Source organism: Orycteropus afer, unplaced genomic scaffold, assembly GCF_000298275.1.
Source record: "Orycteropus afer afer isolate SDZICR_OR568_19922 unplaced genomic scaffold, OryAfe1.0 scaffold00020, whole genome shotgun sequence".
Lineage (NCBI taxonomy): Eukaryota > Metazoa > Chordata > Mammalia > Tubulidentata > Orycteropodidae > Orycteropus > Orycteropus afer.
In genome coordinates this window covers 8,125,690-8,147,716 of record NW_006921607.1, presented here as the reverse complement: position 1 = coordinate 8,147,716, position 22,027 = coordinate 8,125,690, and the positions used below count along the sequence as shown (strand labels likewise).

General features: G+C 46.4%; 1 protein-coding gene across 1 annotated transcript; it reads left to right on the top strand.

Annotated features, from left to right (window-relative positions):
- The first annotated feature begins 2,923 nt into the window (after positions 1–2,923).
- Positions 2,924–20,528, top strand: SUN5 (Sad1 and UNC84 domain containing 5). Its single transcript, XM_007934561.1, has 13 exons — positions 2,924–3,009; positions 4,465–4,523; positions 4,754–4,825; positions 5,920–5,986; positions 6,815–6,876; positions 10,309–10,358; positions 11,550–11,584; positions 12,190–12,298; positions 15,101–15,179; positions 16,277–16,392; positions 18,207–18,374; positions 19,287–19,373; positions 20,397–20,528. The coding sequence occupies exons 1-13, from the start codon at positions 2,924–2,926 to the stop codon at positions 20,526–20,528; spliced, it is 1,122 nt and encodes a 373-aa protein (XP_007932752.1).
- Positions 20,529–22,027: the final 1,499 nt, after the last annotated feature.

Below are 22,027 nucleotides of genomic sequence, written 5' to 3'. Positions count from 1 at the left end.
TTAACACTTTAAAGAGCAGATTTGCCCAATGCACTATGTTGTTTGATTTCTTGACTGCTGCTTCCATGGGTGTTGACTATGGATCCAAGTAAGACGAAATCCTTGATAACTTCAATCTTTTCTCCATTTATCATGATGTTGCTTGTTGGTCCAGCTGAGAGGACTTTTGTTTTCTTTATGTTGAGGTGTAGTCTATACTGAAGGCTGTAGTCTTTATCTTCATCGGTAAGTACTTCAAGTCCTCTTCACTTTCAGCAAGCAAGGCTGTGTCATCTGCATATCGCAGGTTGTTAATGAATCTTCCTCCAGCTTCTCTGAGTATTTGCCCAGCATACAGATTGAATAAGCATGGTGAAAAGATACAACTCTTATGCACACTTTCCTTATTTTAAACCACACTGTATCTCCCTGTTTTGTTCAAACAACTGCCTCTTTGTCTATGTACAGTTCCTCATGAGCACAGTGAAGTGCTCTGGAATTCTCATTCTTCTCAATGTCACATGTAACTTATTAGATCCACACAAACACCTTTGCATGGTCAATAAAGCAAAGGTAAACAACATCTTTCTGGTATTCTCAGCCAAGATCCAGCTAACATCTGCAATGATATCCCTCATTCCACATCCTCTTCTGAATCTGACTTGAATTCCTGGCAGTTCTCTGTCAATACATTGCTGCAACCATTTTTGAATTACCTTCAGCAAAACTCACTTGTATGTGATGTTAATGATATTATTCAATAATCTCTGGATTCTCCTTTCTTTGGGAAGGACATTAGTGGGATGGACACAATGCATCTTGATTGCGTGTTTGATCAATGTTCCACTGCCACTTGTAAGATTTTCACTGGCCAATTTTTCAGAGGTAGTCACCAGGTCTTCTTTCTACCCTGTTTTGGTCTGGAAGCTCTGCTGAGAGCTGTCCATCATGGGTGACCCTGCTGGAATTCTAAATACTGGCAGCATAGCTTTCAGCATCACAACAGCACGCAAGCCAGCACCGTATGACAGACAGACAATTGGTGGCCTGGAAATATCAGGTGCCTAATAAATATTTGTTGAGCGAATAAATGCACAATTGAAAGGCCCTTGTAACAATCACAGCAGCAGCATTTCAGGTACTAAAATACTACATTAGTTTTCTATTGCTGCTGTAACAAATTACCACACACTTACCACCAACAGCAACTTATTATCTTACAATTTTGGGGCTCAGACGTCTGAAAAGGTTCTCAGTGGATTAAAATCCAGGTGTCATAGAGTTGCATTCCTTCCTGGAGGCTCTAAGGGAGAATTCATTTCCTTGACTCTTCTAGCTCTTAGTGGCCGCTCACATTCCTTACCTTGTGGCCTCACTCCTCCGTCTTCAAAGCCAGCAACATTTGGCCAAATCCTTTTCATGCTGCCATCTCTCTGACATTCTGTCTTCTGCCCCCCTTTTCCACTTATAAGGAGCTTTGTGATTACATTGGGCCCACCCAATGTATGTATCCAATAGAACAATCTCCCTATTTTAAGGTGAGCTGATTATCAGCCTTAGTTCCATCTGCAATCTTTATTTCCCCTTGCCATGTAACCTAACATAGTCACATGTTCCAGGGGTTAGTACGTGGACCTCTTTAGGAGGCCATTACTCTGCCTGCCACAGGATGCAGGATCAGGCGGTGTTTCATTCTGCTGTGCATGGGGTCGTTATGAGTCGGAAACGACTCAACAGCACCTAACAACAACAACAACAACACAGGTACTTAGCCTGCAATTTGGACAACTGCCACCAGGAGACAAAAGTGACTGTTTTAGCTTCACAATCCAAATAACAAAGTAAGGCTAACAGAAAAAAAAACTTAGCTGGACATTTCCACTCTGTTTCTGCTTTTATTTTTCCTAGGCAAAAAAGTAAAACTCTTGATTCAAACAACAATGTGTGAACATTATTCCATTTTATGCAAAACAGGGCACCAGTTTATAAGAAGCTCAGCATCTTAGAGGACGTTGATTGTACATTAATGGTGGTGGAAGAGTTTGGAAAAGGACAACCAGAATGGCTGCATAACTTGAAGGATTATTCAAGGTGACTGAATTGTCCACATAGAAATTATTGAGACAGTGTATGCTCCTTCTCATGTATTTGCGCCACAATAAAAGAAAATTGGAAGAAAAAAAAAAAAAAAAGCAGCAGCAGCTCTGCATCCCAAAATGAGTTCACGTGCAACCTAAAAAGACCAGCCCACTGCTGTCGTGCAGATTTTGACTCACGGCAAATACAACATGAGTAGACCTGCCATAGGGCTTTCTTGACTGTGTTCCTTATGGAAGCAGTTCAGCAGACCTTTCTCCCATAGAGCTGCTAGGTGGGCTCGATCTGCCAACTTCTAGGAAGCAGCCCATTGCAAACTGCTTGCTTTAATGACTAATGGAGTCCCTGAGTGTTGCAAACAGTTAATATACACTCTGCTAGCAGGAGGTTGCTGGTTCAAGCCCACCCAGAAATACCTCAGAAGACAGGCCTGGTGATCTATCTCCTTGTGAAAAATCCAAAAACCCTACGGAGCACAGTTCTACCATGACACACATGGGGTCACATGAGTCAGAATCAACTTCCTGGCACTGGATAGGGGCGGGGGAGAGGGGGAATGGGGAGTGACTGTTTACTGGATGCGGGGTATACTAAATGTCAAATTGGCAGATTTTATATTGTCACAAAGGCTTTTTCCAAGGAAAGGTTCTGGCCAAGCTGGAGGCTGGTCTGTGGTCCCCACCCACCTGCTCTGTGAGGTCACAGTGCTGGCAGCACCACACACCCCAGGCAGACGCCCCATGGCATCTTCCAGAGAAGCCTTGGAGGCGGCAGCAGCAGCCACTTCCTCCTTGCCTACTCCCAGAGAACCTCCACCTCCATTCCTCAATCCTAGAGAAGGAAATCAATGCCACGGTCCCCAAGGAATCCCAGGGACTCGGGTGCCTTACCCGAAGACCTCACCCACGGTGCCAGGGATGCCAGGCCCAGGAGGTGAGGACAGCAGCCCCTCCATTTTCCCAATGCTTTACAGTCTACAATAATGCTGCCTCTCTGTCCTCTCCTTGGAGGTGAGCTGGCACCATCAATTGCATTTTACAGATGCAGCAACTGAGGTCACAGAGGTCTGGCAGTAACTGTCTCAAAGTCTCCCAGCTAAAAAGCAGCAGAGTAGTCATGCTTCCAGCATGTGTTTGTTGAGCACCTACTATGTGCCAGGCCGTGCTCAGAGTACATGGACATGCTCATGGAACTCATGGAGCTCACACTCTAGTGAGGGAGACAGACACTCAATTGCCATCGGTATCTGTCAGAAGGTCTCTGGTTGCAAGTGACAGAGATTCTAATTTAAATTGATGCCTACCTCTGGGCCCCAAAAAGAAGGTGTATATCCCAAGGAGTGTACAAAACAATACACTGGGACAAGGGAAAACATTATTAGAAATTCAATGTATATCTTTCTAGCTCATCCTCTTTTTTAATGTATATTTCTTGGGAATGTACAAATAAATTTATACATTAGAGAAGGGTAAATGATATATTATCACAATGGGGCATATATAATTCTTTAAAATAAACATAAATACATTGAGGGCATAATAAAAAGTAATAAGCCCTAGTGGCACAGTGGTCAGGGCACTCAGTTGCTAACAAAAAGTCGGTGGTTTGAACCCACTAGCCATTCCTCAGGAGGAAGATGTGGCAGTCAACTTCCATAAATATTACAGTCTTGGAAAACACTATGAGGCAGGTCTACTCTGTCCTACAGGGTTGCTATGAATCGGTTTTGACTCTACGGCAGTGAGGTATTATAAAAAGTGGAGAAATCAAGAAAAGTTATCCCACATACCAAGAGGTCCCAAGATGTATTTGGCTCCAGAGCATGTGGTTTCTATTGTTCTTCAATGCCATCCATGACCCGTTTCCTGCCATTCTCTTGCTCTTTTTATTATGCCTCCTCTCATGGTCACAAGCGGGCTACCGCAGACTCAGGTGCCATATTGAAACATGACTGCATAGAGTGGAAGGAGAGTGGACGTTACTTCTCATACATGTCTTTTTAACAATGAGAAAACTTTTCCCCATGTTCCATCTTTTGGAGTACTACAGTAAACTTAGACCAGTCATGATTGTCTAGAATCACATTGGGTAGGATTGGACAAGGCAACAGAATCAGGCTTCTGCCAGCAAGAGGAGATGGTGGCATTTGGGGTGACAACCACCTGCGACTGTCACAGTAAACTGAGTCAGATGACTGTGCTCTTTCTTCAAAAGAGACATGGATTTAAGGTCAACCAGACCTGAGTCTCTCTCTGGTTCTGACCACCCACAAACTAGTGGTCTTAGACAAATCCCTCTGCAAGTCAGTCTTTCCATCTGAAATGTGGGGACACCAACCCACTTTCCTTATAACTTGTAAAATGTGATTGCACATCTTATCACCCCCAGGACCAACCAACGAGGTCGGAATCCCTGCAGGATGACAGAAGAGCCCTTGCCAAGCATGAGTAAGCAGGGAGGGGGAGGGGAGCCCTGGGGTCTTCATGGGCAGCTAAGAGGCTGGGGCTCAGAGATTCAAACAGGCAACCTGAGGCCACCCAACAAAGGGGGAGCAGAGGGGAAGGGGTGCACACCAAGATCTGGGCACCAAGCACCAAGTCCCAGAAGCTTATAGTAACATGAAAGCCCCTGTGGTCTCCACAGAGCAGTGACATGAAAGCCCCTGTGATCTCCACAGATCCTGAATCCTTCCTGTTACCTGCCCACATCAGTGCTCCAGGCCTGTCTCAATGCATGCTAGGATTTATGTGTACGTATATTCTGAAGAGCCACCTTGGTCACCCACTTGGGCCTGTGGGGAGGGTCCAGCCTCAGGCCAGCTGACCCAGGGGGTAAGGTCTATGCTGGGGTAGTAGTAGAGACAGTTGGCCTCTGAGGGTCTCCCCATCAGAAGTGCCATTCCAGCTAGGATCTCTTTGGCAGTTGGACAGAGGGAATAGGAGGGAGATTGGCTGATTAAAGGAGGAGTTCATTGCCAGCCCTCCCTACTGTGCCTCCATCCTGGCCATTGGGACAGCATGCAAAGGTGAAGTCATGGGGATGGTTGGATGCAACTCATCCTCACTTCAGAGATCTGTTCAACTACTTACACACTCACTTCCCACCCATTCACTTACTCATCCACTCAGTCATTTATCCAACTCTCCTTTTGTAGTAATGTCCATGTATCCCGTTTGCTCACCCATCCATCCATGGAGTCATCCATCAATTCACTCATACATTTATTTGTTAATCCATCCAGGCATCAACTCAACCTTTCCTTTATCCACCCATCCATCCTCTCATTCTCCCATCCCTTCATTCATTCTCCTATTCATCCATCTTCCAAATCAGCCATCCAGCCATTCTCTCATCCATTCTGCCATCCATCCATGCATTCTCTCACCTACCCATCCATCCATCCACACCCTATCCATTCCTACAGCCAATCTTTCTTTCATCTATTCATACTTTCAACAAATAATTCTGAATGCTTATCTTTGTCTGGCCCCGTGCTGAGCAATTCTGTGCACCCAAGGATGAATCAGATAAGGATCCCACCCTTGAGAAGCTCCTAGTATCTGAGGGAATGGGCATTGTACAGCCCAGACTTTCATGCTCCTGAGTCATTATTAATTACCTATTAACTGTGAACTGGAAACATTGCTCATCTACAGGACCTGTTCTCATTCCACACTGGCACCTACCCATAAGCAGAGCTAAGGACTGTCCCAGGCTCAACCAGCAAGTGCAGAGGGTCTCCCAACTCTAGGATATCCCCCCGGCCCAGGACAGTTAGTGAGTTCTTGTACAGGGATAAGGATGAGAAGGTGCCTGCTCACTGCTCTCCTGTCTCCTCAGCAGCCTGGATCACCTGCCTGGCCTGTTTCCTGAGGACTCGGGCCTACCGCGTGCTGTTCAACACCTGCAGGTAAGTAAGGGCAGGTGAAGGAGGGTGATGGGGGCTGGGAACAGACAGTAGGGACATGGCGGCTCCCATTGCTTTAGACCTCCCCTTGGCTTTCATCTCTCTGAGTCACAGTAGACTTGATGGCAGTGGGTTTTGTTTTGTTTTGTTGCCTTTCATCAGGTTCCACCAACTCAGCTCCCATTGCTCCAGCTCCTTAGCTTGCAGCTTTCTGTGCCCCACTCTTCCCCTCCTACCCTTGGGTGGACCCACTGGATACACCATCCCACTGCCCACACCTTTGCACACATTCTTCCTCCCCAGAATGCCCATTCCATCCCTTCTCTTTATCCTTCCTGCCCATGTAAATCCTTCTGAATTCCTGCAGAGTTGTCCACTTCATTCATTCTTAAAGTTTAAAATTTAACTGTTTCCTGAATGCCTGCCTTGGGCCCAGCCATGGCCCCCACTACTCATGACCTCCCAGTTGGGTGGGAGAGGAGATGCCAAAACTCACAGTGCTAGGAGGAAGGGCAGTAGAACTGAACCCTAAAAGATGATTTCACAGAGAGAAGAAGGGAAGGAGACAAGTAGCACATAGATGGAGAAAGGGTGTGAAGAAGAGAGCAAACATCGCGAGTTCAGCTGTGATGGCTTAAAATGCTGGAGTATGAGCTTTCTTTCCTCTGGGGCACTAGGGAGCCATGGAATGTGGTCAGCATCTTGGAGAGGGTGTGGCTGCCCAAATAGGGACCTGTCCCCCAGTCTGAGAAAGGGGCAAGGACCAGGCCAAGTCTTGCCAGCCTATGTAAAACCCTGCCTCCTCTTGACTGCAGTTTCTTTGTTTTCCAGGTGCAAGCTTGTCTTCCAGAAGCTCATGGAGAAGACAGGCATTCTGTTCCTCTGCGTGTTCGGTGAGTACCCAGGGCCTGCCCATTCCCAAGTCAATGACTGAGGAAGGTACCCTTGGGTTCAAGCCCAGTGCAAGGAGGGCAAGAGCCCTAGCACTGGCTAGTTATGTGACACTCTGCAAGACACTGCCCCTCTATGAGCCTCAGTTTCCCCATCTGTCTAATGGGTGTTGCTTTGCAGATTAAATGTGATGATGACCAAGAACATTTCCTGAAAACGAAAAAGTGCTTTGGAAACTGTAAAGCTCTCCCCACGCCACGTTATGATAATTATCACCCTCACTTTCTGAGTTTCCCGTGGCCTCTTTCTAAATACCATTACCACCTCCCACCTCACAGCTTTTCTCTCTCAAGCAAAGGAATCTCCTTCCACCTCCATTCAAGTATCCTGGCCTGAGGGTGGGGGGAGACAGATCTGCTCCACATAGGATAATGAACAATGAGTCCAGCAAACTTTTATGCTTTGACCCAACAACAACAACAAAAAAAAACAACTCACTACCATTGAGTCGAATCCAACTCATAATGACTCCTCCTTGGGCTTCTGAGGCCATGTCTCTACGGAACTGGATCGCCCAGTCTTCCTTCTGAGGAGTGGCTGGTGGGTTTGAACTGTCAGCCTTCTGGTTAGCAGTCAAGTGCCTTAGGCATTATGCCCCCAGAGCTATAGATGTGCCTATTCTGAACATTTTTTAAAAAATGGAACAAAACAATGTAGTCTTTTGTTCTTGGCCTCTTTTACTTAGCATAATGTTTTCAAAGTTCGTCCATGCCATAGCTTGTATCAGTCCTTCATTAATTTTTGTAGCAAAAGCATTCCATTTTATGGCTGTGCCACGTTTTGTTATCTGTTTATCAATTGATAGATATTTGAGCATGTCCACTTTTTAGCTATTATGAATAATGCTGCTATGAAACTCCTGTGTATGTTTTTTTATGTGGACAAACATTTTCAATTCTCATGGATACATAACTAGGAGTAAAATCTCTGGGTCATATGGTAATTCTGGGTTTCACTAGTTGAGGACTTGCCAAACTTTTTCAAAGTGGCTGCACCATTTTTACAGTCCTACCAGCAATGCAGGAGGGTTCTAGTTTCTCCACAACCTCACCAACACTTGTCATTATCCTTTTTATTATAGCCATTCTCACAGGTATGAAAGAGTATCTTATTGTGATTTTGATTTGCATTTCCCTAGTGATTAGTGATGCTGAGCATCTTTTCGTATGCTTAATGCTCATTTGTATATCTTTGGAGAAAGCTCTATTCAGATCATTTGTCCATTTTTGATTGAGATATATGTCTTTTTGTTACTATTTTATTTATTACTGCTGAGTTGTAAGAGTTCTTATTTGGGACGCAAATTCCTTATCAGAGATACAATTTGCTAATATTTTCTCCCATTCTATGGGTTATCTTTTCACTTTCTTGAGGTGTCCTTTGAAGCACAAAAGTTTTTAATGTTGGTGAAATCCACTTTATCTATGTTTGCGTGTGTGCACGCACATGCACATGCGCACACACTTATCCAAGAAATCATTGCCTAGTCTAAGGTCACAAAGATTTAGCCTTATGCCTTCTTCTAGAGCTTTATAGTTTTGGCTTTTATGTTTAGGTTTATGATCCATTGTGAGTAAGTTTTCATGAATGATGTGAGGTAGGGCTCAAGTTCATTCTTTTGCATGTGGCTATCCAGTTGTCCCACCACTATTTGTTGGAAAGACTATTATTTCCCCAATTGAATTGTTGTCAAAAATCAGTTGATAGATATTTTGGTTTATTTCTGGAATTTGTCCTATTCCATTCATCTACCTGTCAAATTTTATGCTGAAACTACTGTTTTGATTACAAAACAGTAGCTTTGCAGCAATTTTGGAACTGAAAAGTGTAAGTCTTCCAAATTTATTCTTTTCCAAGATTGTTTTGGCTATAGTAGGTCCCTTGTATTTCCCTATAAGTTTTGCTGTCAGTTTCTGCAAAGAGAACAGCTAGGATTTTTTATAGAGATTGCATTGAATCTGTAGGGCAAGTAAGAGAGCATTGTCATCTAAACAATATTAAGTCTTCCAGTTCCTAAACATGGATGTGTTTCCTTTATTTATAACTCTCTGTATGTCTTCATTAATTTCTTTCAAAGATTTTGTAGTTTTCAGAGTAAAAGCTTTTTACTTATTTTGTTGAATTTGTTCCTAAGTATTTTTTTTTATGCTATGGTAAATGGAATTTTTTTTTATTTCATTTTCAGATTGATTATTGCTAGCATATAGAAACACAGTTGTTTATTGCATATTGATCGTATATGCTACAATCTTGCTGAACTTAATTATCAGTCTAATGTTTAGTTTCTGAGTGTGTATGTGTGTGCATGTGTGTATAGACATCTTTGGATTATAAATACAAGATCATATAATCTGCAAATAGAAATGGTTTCATTCCTTCCTGTCCAATCTGAATGCATTTATTTCTGCTTTAAGCCAACAAATGCAACCCAATCTGGCTAGGACCTCCAGAAGGCACCATGGTGATGCAAAGGTTAAGAGTTCAGCTGATGTGAGGTTAGTGGTTCAAATCCATTCAGCGCCTCCCTAGGAGAAAGACTTGGTGATCTATTCCTATAAAGATTACGGCCTTGAAAACCTTATGGGGCAACTTTACTCTGTCACATAGAGGTGCTATGAGTCAAAACTGAACTTGACAGAACCTAATAACAAAACCAAGACCTTCAGTACAATATTAAATAGAAAATGGTAAAGAACAAAGCCTTGTCTTGTTCCTGGTCTTTGGAGAAAGCATTCACTGAATGCTTAAGTATGATGTGGGTTGTGGGTTTTTTGGTAGATGACCTTTATCAGGTTGAAGAAGTTCCCTTCTATTTCTAGTTTGTTTACTGTTTTTATCACAAACAAAAAATAAGTTTTAGAAGTTGTTAAACAGTGATTTGAATAGAGGAATTTCAGCTACCACGCATCAAAACCAAACCCACTGCCATCGAGTCAATTCCAATTCACAGTGACCCCCATTGGGTTTCTAAGGTGTTAAATCTTTACAGAAGTAGATTACCGCAAGTCCCTTCTGCAGAGCAGCTGGTGGGTTTGAACCACCAACCTTCTAGTTAGTAGTCAAATGCCTCAGGCTTGGCGTCATCAGAGCTCCTGCACGTGAAATGCAAGGAGATGATTAGGATAGCATAGGTGAGTAGAAGGGAGATCTTCTTAGTTTGGTTTATGTGAGATGTTTATTATATAAGGCCTCATTAAATAATGAAGTGGATACTACTGTTATTACCATTTTACAGAGGTGGAAACTGAGGTGTAGAGAATTAAATAAATTCCCCAAATTTGCACAATTCAAGTAAGTGGCAAAGCTGGGATTTGAACTCAAATGCCTTAACTTTCCACATTAAATAGCTCATTCTCATTCTCATGATCTCACAGGATTCTGGGTGTTTTCTATACATTTACCAACAAAAATGGAAATCTGGCAGGTGAGTGTATGTCTTGTTCAGGCCCCATTGCTGACTGGTTCCAACCCAAACAGTCAATGTCACCTCTATGGCTCTCCTCATTCTCACATCTGACCCCTGCTCCAAACCTCCACTTTGGCCAAGTCACCCACCCTAGAGGCTCATCGCTTCTGTGAAAATAAATAAATAAATAAATGTTAAGGACTAGATGCCTTTTCTGTCCCCCACCCCCGGAGCTGACCCATTTCTCCTTTCCCAAGTTCCTCACCTAATTAGGATGATGAGGACAAGGAACATATTTCAAATAATATGAAACCATAGGCATTGTGATTTCTGGAAAGAAAGGAGGAGAAACTCAGTGGCCAGAGTTCCCTGTCTGAGAACAGCAAAAAGTCTTGGGAGATTATAGGGAAAGACAATCTGGAGGACCTGTCCCTCCTCTCCTTTTCTCTACTGATGAATTCCTTTACATCCTTCAAAGCCAGCTAAAATGTCATTTTTCCAAAAGCACCCAGGAAGAGGTGGTCACATCCCCCTCACTCCTCCCACAACTTCTTCTAATCATGAATGCAATTTTCTGTAATAATGACTGTCCCCAACTAGTCTGGCAGTTCCTTGAAAGTAGGCACCAAATCTAATTTGTCCCAGGAATGTCCAGCTGAGGGCCAGGCACAGAGTTTTCATTGACCCATGGTGAATGACTATGGCCAGATAAAACTGTGAATGTAGGGAGGATGGATGGGTGGGTGGATGGTTGGAATGGGAGAGGGGATGTGATGGATAGAGGGACAGAGGAAATGGATGGAAAATTGATTGATGGATGAATGAATAGGAGTGTGGATGCATGAGGAAGTGAATTAATGAGAGGGTAGATGATTGGATGAGAGAATGGATGGATGGGGAAGAATGAATACATAGTAGGGTAAATGGATGGGGGAGGGTGTGTATGTGGATGAATGATAGATGGATGAGTGGATGGAGGATGAATAGATGAATGAGAATGAATGGATGATAGGATAAATGGATGGATGGATCGGTGATGGATTGCTGGATGGATGGATGCAAGGCTACATGGATGGATGAATGGATGGATGGATAAGAGAGCACATGATAAGGTGAGTGGATAGAAGGATTTATAGATGGAGGAAGCTTTACTGGGCCCAGATTAGGCCATCTGAAGGAGTTTCCTTGCTTTTCTCAACACCCCACCAGGATGAAAATATAAATGGTCCACTGCAAAACTTGAGGTAAGAGGAATCTGCTGAGTGGTCCTGTTACTAGAGGTAGAGTAAAAACTGGAGCTAGAGTAAGGATCTGAGATGTATTGGCTAAGAATGTAGGCTCTAGGGCCAGTCCAACCTGATTCATTTCCCAGCTCATTCCCCAGTTCATTTCTACCTGACTGACTTTATGCAAGTCACTTCACCTCTCTGGGCCTTAGACTCATTTATTAGATGGGGCATTACATTCACTTTGCTCTGGGTAATTACAGGCTTTAAAGAAGATGCAAAATGTTTGAAAAGTTCTTGCTGCATAGTCAGTGCTCAGAAAATGATAGCTGGAGAGAAATTTCAATCAATAAGACACCACTTGGTGGAAGCATCCTTAATTGCAGACAAAATGTGAAAATTTGGAAGTAATGAGCTGGGCTTAAAGATATATGAGGTGCAAGAAAGAAAATGAATAATGTTTTGGAGAAAAAAATCTGCTGGGTGGGTCCAAGGATGAGCCCAAGAGAGTGGAAAAATATAATGCTAGTTCTTTGAGAGCTGACTGGCAAATGGCAAAACTGAGGGTGATAATAATAGTAACACAACTCATTCAGTCCATGTTCTCACTCCTTCCGGAGAAGGATATATCAGGAGAAGGTGCGACATCACACTGGAGAAATCCAGGACCTCCGAGGTAGCATGAACCAGCTCATTGCCAAACTCCAGGAGATGGAAGCCATGTCAGATGAGGTGAGATGATGGCCCAAGCACCTAACTTCTCCTTTTGTTTGATTCTCTGTTTCTAAAACCCAAAGTCATCTTTTTCTTGGTTTCTTCCCTCATTTTGATGGAGAACATCCCCCAATCACTTCCTGGAAAAGAGTTAAAGAGATGGTATGTATGTATATTTTTTAAAAGTGTATGTTTGAAAATATCTTTATTTTACCCTTGCACTTGATTGATATTTTGCCTGGGCATAGAATTCTAGGTAGGAAATAGTTTTCTCTCAGACTTTTTAGGGAAGTGCACATCATATTCAAGTTTCTGCTGTTGCTATTTAGAATTCTAATGCCACTCTTATTAATTCTTTGAGTGTGATCTGTTATTTTAACCTTTGGAAGCTTGTAGAAAATTCTTTTTATCTCCACTGTTCCATTCTTAACCTGTCTGGAGGTATAATGCTTACTGAATCTGTGGGTTGATGTCTTTCAATAGTTTGGGACATTTCACAACTATTATCTCTTAAAATATTGCTTCTTTCCCATTATCTCTCTCCTCCCCCTCTGGAACCCCAATTATACGTATATTAGAGCTTTTGCTTGTGCTCCACATGATTTCTATGCTATTGTTTGAGTTTTTTCTGTATGTGCTTAAGTTTTTATGTTTTCTATTGACCTTTCTTCAGTTTCACTCATAAGCCTGTATTCTTCACTGTCCAATCTACTGCTAAACTCATCCATTTAGTTCCTAATTTCAGATATTGCATTGTTTAGTTCTAGGATATGCATTTGATTCTTATTCATAGATTTCAATTCTATGATAAAATTCTCCATCATTTCATTTTTTTGTCAATCATTTTATTTATTTTATTTAACACATTAATCATAGTTAGCTTAAAATCCCTGTCTAACAACTCCAATATCTGGATCATCCATGGTCTTTTTCTATTGTCAGTTTTTTCACTTAGTTATGAATCATATGATCTTCTTCTTCACGTCTAGTAATTTTTCAGTGTTTCCTTTTGAAGTAGATCAGTTAGGGCTATTGACCACAGCACCTATATGTGGCCTCTCCATGTGGCCTGAGTTTCCTCACAATATAGCAGCTGAGTTCCAACAGTGAGTACCCCGGGAGAACCTGGCAGTGCTGGATCACTTTTTATGACTTAGCCTCAGACTTCACATAGCATCACGTCCATAACAGTCATAGGTCCAACCAGGTTTAGAGGGCAGGAACTTAGAATCTCACCACTTTGGGGAAAGAATGTCAACATCACATTGAAAGAAGAGTATGAGGAATGGAAGATCTTGTTTTAGCCATCTTGGGTTGGCTGAAATCTTGTCACAGCTGTGAAAAGTCTAATAAAAACATCTAGCATTTATTGCTTCCATAAGATTAAAAACCAAAACCAAGCCCACTTTCACCAAGATGATTTCAACTCACAGCAGCACTCTAGGACAGAGTAGAACTTCCCTGCAGGGTTTCCAAAGCTGTAAATCTTTACAGAAGCAGATTGTCTCACCTTTCTCTTGTGGAGCAGCTGGTGGGTTCACAGCTGTCCACCTTTTGGTTAGCAGCTGAGAGCTTAACCACTGTGCCACCAAGGCTCCTGATATGCATAAACCAACAACAACAACAACAAAAAACCTTACTGCCATTGAGTCGGACCCAACTCATAGCAACCCCTCCTTGGGTTTCCAAGGCAGTATCCCTACAGAAGTAGATTGCCTAAACTTCCTTCCGAGGAGTGCCTGGTGGATTTGAACCACCAGCCTTCTGGTGAGCAGTCAAGTGCCTTAGGCACTGTGCCACCAGAACTCCCCCTGATATGCATAAGAAGCTCTTTTTTTCCATAAAGAGTATAGCCTTGGAAACCCTAGGGGCAGTTCGACTCTACATAGGGTCACTATGCATTGGAATCAATTTAATGGCAAAAAGTAACAGGTATAGTATTTATTGAGTGCCTACTACTTATAGACACAGTGCTAAGGACTTTGTAGTCTTTATCTGGTAGTAGGGTGTAGTGTTTAAGAGCCTAAACTCTGGAACCAAACTGTCTGGCTCTATCTCTTACCAGCTGTGTCACCCTGGACAAGTTACCTGTTTGTGCCTCAGTATTCTTACCTTTTAAATAAAGATAATAATAGTACTCTGATAGCATAGTGCCTAAGTCATTTGACTGCTAACCAGAAGGCTGGTGGTTCAGACCCACCAGCCACTCCTTGGAAGAAAGATTGGACAATCTACTTCCAAAGACATACCGCCTTGGAAACCCAAGGAGGGGGTGCTGTGAGTCAGGCCAACTCAACGGCACATAACAACAATAACAACACCTCCTAGGATTGCTGTGAGGGAATAAAAGTACACATATGTGAATCTGATCACAATCCTGGCACATAATACAGGTTTTAAAAGACTTAGTGCTCATCTTCACAAGAGCCCTGGGAGGTAGACATTATCACCCTCATTTTACAGACAAGAAAACCAAGACTCAGAGAGAGCAATAACTTGCCCAAGGCCCCATAGCAGTAAAGGTCTGTGGACTCCAGAGCCCATGACACCATTTGATGGTGGAGGTAAAAGCCCACCACATAAACCTGCTGGTTATGGAGTAGAACAGTCAATGGCTCTGCGTGGCCTAGGCTTCCTCACAGTATGGCTACTGGGTAGTCTCCTGTGTGAGCCAGCCCATGGGCTTCCACAGGCCGGGGTAAGAAGTTAGAGAGGAGAGGTTGTCTTGTCATCCACCTATCATCTAGTATGAACATACACATATGGGTTGTGATGTATAAGAACACAGCAGTGCACAACTTATGTTTTCTGCCTTCTCAGCAAAGAATGGCCCAGAAAATTATGAAGATGATACAAGGAGATTACACTGAAAAGCCGGACTTTGCCCTGAAGTCTATAGGTAAGTGACCCCTGTCCGCCCACCTCAAATTTTTCTCAGAAACTCTTTAGAAGGTGTATTTCAGTTCTGGTCTGGTGCCTCTCACAGACTCCCACTTTTGCTGAGAAGTGCATCCTCAGAGGTAACCTCTTCTGCCCATCTGGCTTTCTTGCCAGTTTTCTGTTTTCTACGATGGGGCTTGGGGAAGGGGGACAAGGAAGCACCAGTTACCACGCCCTCAACACTGCCCTTGCCTCTCTGCCCAGCCCTTCACCGATGCACTCTTTCTCCAAACCTAGCCAGGCACTTTGTGGTGGGTGCTGGGGACACAGAAGTGAGCAGAACAGAGCCGTTCCTGCCCTTAGGGACAGAGGAGGCTGATCAAATAACCAAATCAACACAGGCCAAATTACGCTAGGAATCACTGTCGGGAAAATTAAAGCAGGTGGCTGAGGTAGACAGGCCCTGAGGAGAGAGAAGCTTCCCGGTAGGAGACATTTGGGATGAGACTTGATGGCTGAGGAGGGAAAAGCACTCCACACAGAAGGAGTAGATGGTAAAGAGACCTGTGTGAGGCACCACAAGAGCACTGGAGGGGAGGCATGAGAGAGGGTGAAGTGGGTTGACCAGGCTGGAGAGAGGGGCACCCCAGCCAGCTGGCACCATTAACCCGAGCACCCACCGGCTCCCTGATATGTGGGGTCAGAGGGCATCAGCCCAACTCCTGAGTAACCTTGGGCCTCACTTAACCCTTCAGGGCTGTAGTTTCCTCCTCTGTAAAATGGGCATAATCACAACCATGGCAGGAATGAGACTGACATACAGCGAGTGCTTACTCTGTGTCAGGCTCTGCTGGAAGAGCGTTTTGTTGTATCTACTCTGTTCAGCGTCACAACTGCCCTCTGAAGTGGATGCTATCATCACTTTTATTGTTGTAAATATTTCCCAGAGGAGAACACTGAGGCCCAGAGAGGGTCAGAGATTCATCCCTTGCCTGGAACATTGGGAGCGTTCCATCAATGAGGCTCTCCTCCACTGGGCAGAAGCTGGAGGAGAACTGAGGATGGGAGCTGCTCACTGAGGACCACCCTCACCCACCCCCAACATCTCCCACGCAGGGGCCACCATCGACTTTGAGCACACGTCAGCCACATACAACCACGACAAGGCTCGCTCCTACTGGAACTGGATCCGACTATGGAACTATGCACAGCCCCCAGACGTGATCCTCGAGGCAGGGGCAGTGGCAGGGGCCAAGGGGAGAGGGGCAGGAGGCTGGGACGGGGTGAGGATGTGGTCAGGCGCAGTCTGGGGACAGGAACTGAAAGCAGAGGTTGGGACAGGTGGCCAGGGACCTGGAGAGGGGTGGGATGGGATGAGGTGGGGTGGGGTAAGAGCAAGGAGACAGAGATGGACCACGGGCAGGGGGCAAAAGGAGGGGGCAATTGACAAGGTGGGGGCAGGGAGAAGTCAGGAGGCAAGGGCAGGGCTCCAGGATCAGGGCGGAGGCAGGAGGTGGGAACAGAGGACAGATGCTGTTGTAAGGGGAGAGGGTGGATTGAGGGGCAGCCTGAAGTATGCACGGGAAGGGGCCCCATTTCCCAACTCCTGAGACTTAAGGGTTGGAGAACTCTCAGAATCACCCTGGAGGATGAGCCCTGATGTCCCCATTTTACAGAGGAGACTGAGGACCAAAGAGGGGGTCAGGGGGGGAAGACTGAAAGCTGCAAGGCACAAGCATGCCCTGCCCTTGCTACGCTTGTCTGCAGCTGGTCACAGGTAGTGACAGAGCCAGGATTCAAACCTGAGCTCTTCATTCCTTTGGAATCCTGCCTCACAGATGAGGAAAGTGAGACCCAGAGAGAGTAAGGGGTTTGTCCTGGTCATAGAATGAGGACCTTCATTCAGCAAACACCACTGAGTGACTTAATGACCCATCCTGGACAACACCGAGGCTACAAGCGACTTGTCTGTGGGCCCCACCCTCTGGGAGCACCAAGAGCCCAGCACTCGAGGTCAGAGGCTAGAGCAGCATTGTCCAGCTGGACAAAGAAAGTTTCCTGGTGGAGGTGGCCAAAGACAGCAGGAGTTACAGACAGGGAGGAGGGGCCTCTGCTGGGCACAGGAACAGCGGGTGAAGGTTGAGTGGCATGGCAATGGGTGTGCTGGGAGTAGAGCCAGGCCAGGGGTGGGGCCAGGACTGGGAGCAGAGTGCTGGCTTTGGTCAGGTTTGGAGCTGAGAGGAGGGCCAGCCCAGCAGGACTCTGTCCCTTAGCCTATCTCCACCCTCCAGCCTGATCAAGTTCCCTTCAGCTCCCATATCATCAGGCCCAACTCAGCGTTGGGTCTTAAACATGCTGTTCCCTGTTTGGAATACCCTTCCCTGTCCTGCCTTCCCAGCTGACCCCTCCTCTCTCTTGGTCTTGGCCCCTCTCTGATGCCCCAGGCCCCTGGGCTCCTCATCTAGCACCTTCTATTCTAGATGAGGACCATCTATGCTCCGAGGTGCTCAGAACCTGCTGAATGAACACGCTTGCTGTGGTTTCAGCCAAACCTCTTCCCCTCTCTGCACCTCCGTTTCCCCTTTTCAGGGCAGGAGATTACGGTGATTCATAGGCAGCTTGGGGTCAGATTGCCTGGGTCACACTCCCAGCTCCGCACAGCTCTGGATAAGTCACTACCCTACCGTTTCTCAGTTTCCTCATCTGTAAAATGGTGGTACAATGGTGCCTATACTTCAGGGTGATTGTGAGACCATCTAAAGAACGAATGATAGGAGGGATGAATGAATATATGAATGAATGAATAGGGACCAATGGGGAGAGGCTGGAGACTAGAAGGCCGAAGCAGGCCCCAGCCTCACTGCACTGGCCTGGGGGAAGACTCATCCTTGCCGCAGACAGAGAAATCTCTTAGAGGAGCTGTCGCTCAAGCTAAGTTTTGTCTCCAGCTCAACCAGGAGACCCAGGGAGGTGTAGGGGAGCCAGGGTGGGTGAATGACACTCCCTCACCCACCCAGCATGGCCCTCACTGCCCCTGCCCTTCCAGCCCAACGTGACACCTGGCAACTGCTGGGCCTTCTCAGGTGACCGCGGCCAAGTAACCATTCGCCTGGCACAGAAGATCTACCTGTCCAACCTCACACTGCAGCATATCCCCAAGACCATCTCCTTGTCGGGCAGCCTGGACACGGCCCCCAAGGACTTCGTCGTCTATGTGAGCATGCCCAGCAGGGTGTAATTTTGCACTAAAGGCACAGCCTCATCATGGTGGCATTCTAGGCAGAGGGAGGGGGCTGAGCAGTATCTGCACAGCTCACGCAGCCTAGAGGAGGTGGCTGAGGCTTTGTGAAGGCTGGGAATGGCCAGGGTTGGGGCCAGATTTCAGCCTCTAAGGATAGGGAACAAACAGCTACTCTGCTTCAACCCAAGCTTTATCAGCGTAAGAGTCTTCAGAGGCCATTAAAAAAAAATAAAAAAAAAAAAAAACCTCACTACCATTGAGTCATTCTGACTCATAGGGACCCCCATTGGGTTTCCAAGGCAATAAATCTTTACAGAAGTGGATTTCCCCATCTTCCTTCCACAGAGTGGTTGGTGGAACCCACCAACCTTCTGGTTAGCAGTCAGATGCCTTAGGCACTATACCACGGGAGCTCCTAACCATTAAGCCCCCATTTTACTGATAAGAAAGCTAAGGTCCAGAGACAGGTCAGGGAAACACCCAAATCCCACAAGTCAATGGTAAAGTTAGAAATAGGTCCTCAGCCTTCTAATTCTCAGTCCCATGCTCTTTCTTACCTACTACTGTTGCTCTGGTAGCATAGTGCCTAAGGCACTTGACTGCTAACCAGAAGGCTGGCAGTTCAAACCCACCAGCCACTCGGAAGGAAGATGGGGCAGTCTACTTCTGTAATGATACTGCCTCGGAAACCCAACGAGGGGTCGCTATGAGTCAGATCCGACTCGACGGCACATAACAACAACACTCGGTGCCTCAGTGAAACAGAACCCAAATAGGTAGGAAGCACCTCATCCTGGGAGGTGTGCAAGTCTTGACTGCAAAGGGGAGACAGTCTCTGAAGGCCCTGCCTGCATCTGACCCCTTCTCCTTGGTCTCACTCCACAGGGCATGGAGGGCAACCCCAGGGAGGAGGTGTTCCTGGGTGCATTCCAGTTCCAGCCAGAAAATACCATTCAGATGTTCCCTCTCCAGGTACCTGGGAAAAGTCTCCCATACTGAGCACCCACTGAATGCACAGTCTATTCTGGCCTTTACCCAGGGTCCTCACTTCACCCCCTAATAGTGCCGGGAGGGGCACAATGGTTACTAACTCATCTGACAAAGAAATTGAGGCTCAGAGACATGGACTCAGAGAGAGCTATCCAGCCTCTGGCGGCCCCCCATTTTCCCTGCTCTGCCCAGGAGCCCCCTCATTGCGTCCCCTCCTAGGGACAGCAGATGATGAACAGGAGGGGTCCCTTGGAGTTGGGGCTGTGGCTCCAAACAGTCTCAGTCCTGGGATGCTTCAGAATCAGTACCTAATCCAACTGCAATGACATGTGGGAAAATGAGGTTTGGAGGGAAGGGAGAGAAGTGGGATCAGAGGGGAGGCTCTGGAATGGCCCCGGGCAGCTTGACAGGGTGAATTCCAGGGTTGGAAATCAGGCCAACCAATTCCAGCCCAACCGCAAATTCTGTGTGATCTTGGGCCATCCCTTTCTTCTTGGGGCCTTAGTTTTCCCTTCTGTAGTTCCCTGGGAGGTTAGAACATTCAGTAAGATCTCACAGCCCAGGGGCTGTGTAGGAAACACAGGCTCAGCCTCCTCCCAAGGGGCAGAAAGGGGAGCGGCTGCATGCAGAGCCTCGATTCTGCGACACGTGCCGGTAGGTCACCTAGACCAAGAGCTCGTCTCATGCTCACTACTACCCCGGAAAGTAGATACTACTATTCCCATCTCATAGAAAGGAAAACTGAGGCCCAGAGAAGGGTAATGGTTTGGCCACAAACTCACAGCACGTGCATGGCAGGCCCTTAAGGCTGGGACATATTCCCAACCACAGGGCACCTGTTCTCCCCACCTTGGCATCTCCCGTTCCAGTCACTGAGTATCAACATGCTCTGTGACCTTGAACAGTCCATTCCCCTCTCTGGGCCCCTGTGAAATAGGAGAGCCCCTTCCACTCACAAACACCCCTCTGGCCAGTTGTGCCCATGTCTGCAACTCTCCCTTGCAGAACCAGCCCGCCCGACCCTTTGGTGCGGTCAAGGTGAAGATCTCAAGCAACTGGGGGAGCCCACGCTTCACATGCCTGTACCGTGTGCGCATCCACGGCTCTGTGGCCCCACCCAGAGATGAGCCCAGCTAGAGCCCTTATCCCAGAGAGATTAAAGTTTATTCTTCACCCCCAGCCGAGTGTCCTTTGGTTAGGCACCACAACCCCACAAGGCTGCACTTCACAGTGAAGACTCTTAGTGACAAAATTGGCCAGAGCTCATGGAGCCAGGATTCAAACCAGGCTGACTGACTGCATGCAGGATGTCTCCCTGGCTTCAAGTTGGGCTCTGCCCCTGATGCCCATGTGCTCTTGGGCAAGACCTGCCTTCTTGGGGCCTCAGTATTCCCGTCTGTGCAATGGGGACTGGACTGTGGCTGCAATGAACATCAGATGAGGTGGTGGATGAGAAGTCCCACCTCTGCCCATTGCAATGTTTCAACATCATGTTGTTGTTGTTGTCATGGGCCGTCGAGTTGGACCTGACTCATAGCGACCCCTCCTTGGGTTTCCGAGGCAGTATCTCTACGGCCCCATCTTCCTTCTGAGGAGTGGCTGGTGAGTTTGAAGTTAGCAGTCAAGTGCCTTTAGGCACTAGGCTACCAGAGGTCCTTCAACATCATAAAGACAGCTTATTGTATGATATTAGACAAGACACGTGCCCTCTCTGAACCTCGGCATTTTTCAGATGTCAAAGTTTCCGTACCCCGAAGTTTCACATCCTTATTTCGTCAGGCTGATCTTTGCCAGAGCCGAGTCCAGCATTTACCCGAGAGCCTGCAGGTTGCTATAGATATGCCAGCATCTGCAGGGACTTTCCGTAAAACAAGGCTACCAATCCCGCAGCACGAAACTGAGAGGCATGTGGGAGGTGTTGGGAAATGATCGCTGAGCTTACTGTCAACTGCGGAGCCCAGGCAGGCGATGGGAGGCCCCAGGGTGAGGCAGGACTAGCCAAGGTGGAATGGGCACAGGGCCTGGAGCCTGCAGGGGAGGGAACTCCTAGGAAACAGCAGGGAGGTGGAGACATTGACAAGGGTCAGCTGAGCATTAGAAGGGCGGATAAATCAGAAATCCACTAGTCTTCCAGGAGGGCTGGCCAGGCATGTACCCCTGTTAATGCAGAACCTGCCCTTCTGGCCATCTGCCAGGCCTCCATGCCAGCCTCAGGGTTCCTCCATCAGCCAGCGCCAGGGCCTGCTCTAACATGGTCTCCACAATCACCTCACACTTCTGCTCCCTCCCAGCAGTCAGTGGCCCTGGACCACACATGCCCAGTCTGGTGTTATTTCCAAACTTTTATGTAAACGACGTTGTTGTTCTGTGCTACTGAGTTGATTCCAACTCACGGCAACCATATACAACAGAGAGAATTGTCCCATAGGTTCCCTAGGCTGTAATCCTCACAGGAGCAGATAGTCAGGTCTTTCCTCCTGCAGAGGTGCTGGTAGTTTTGAATCAGGGCTCCTTTTGTGAACCATACTTGTTATTAAAATGCCAAACAATACTGAGGTGGTTATTTGTTGAAAAGCAAACCCACGGACACCCTGCCTCTTTTCCCAAAGCCCCCTCTCAGTCTCACTCTAACTGTA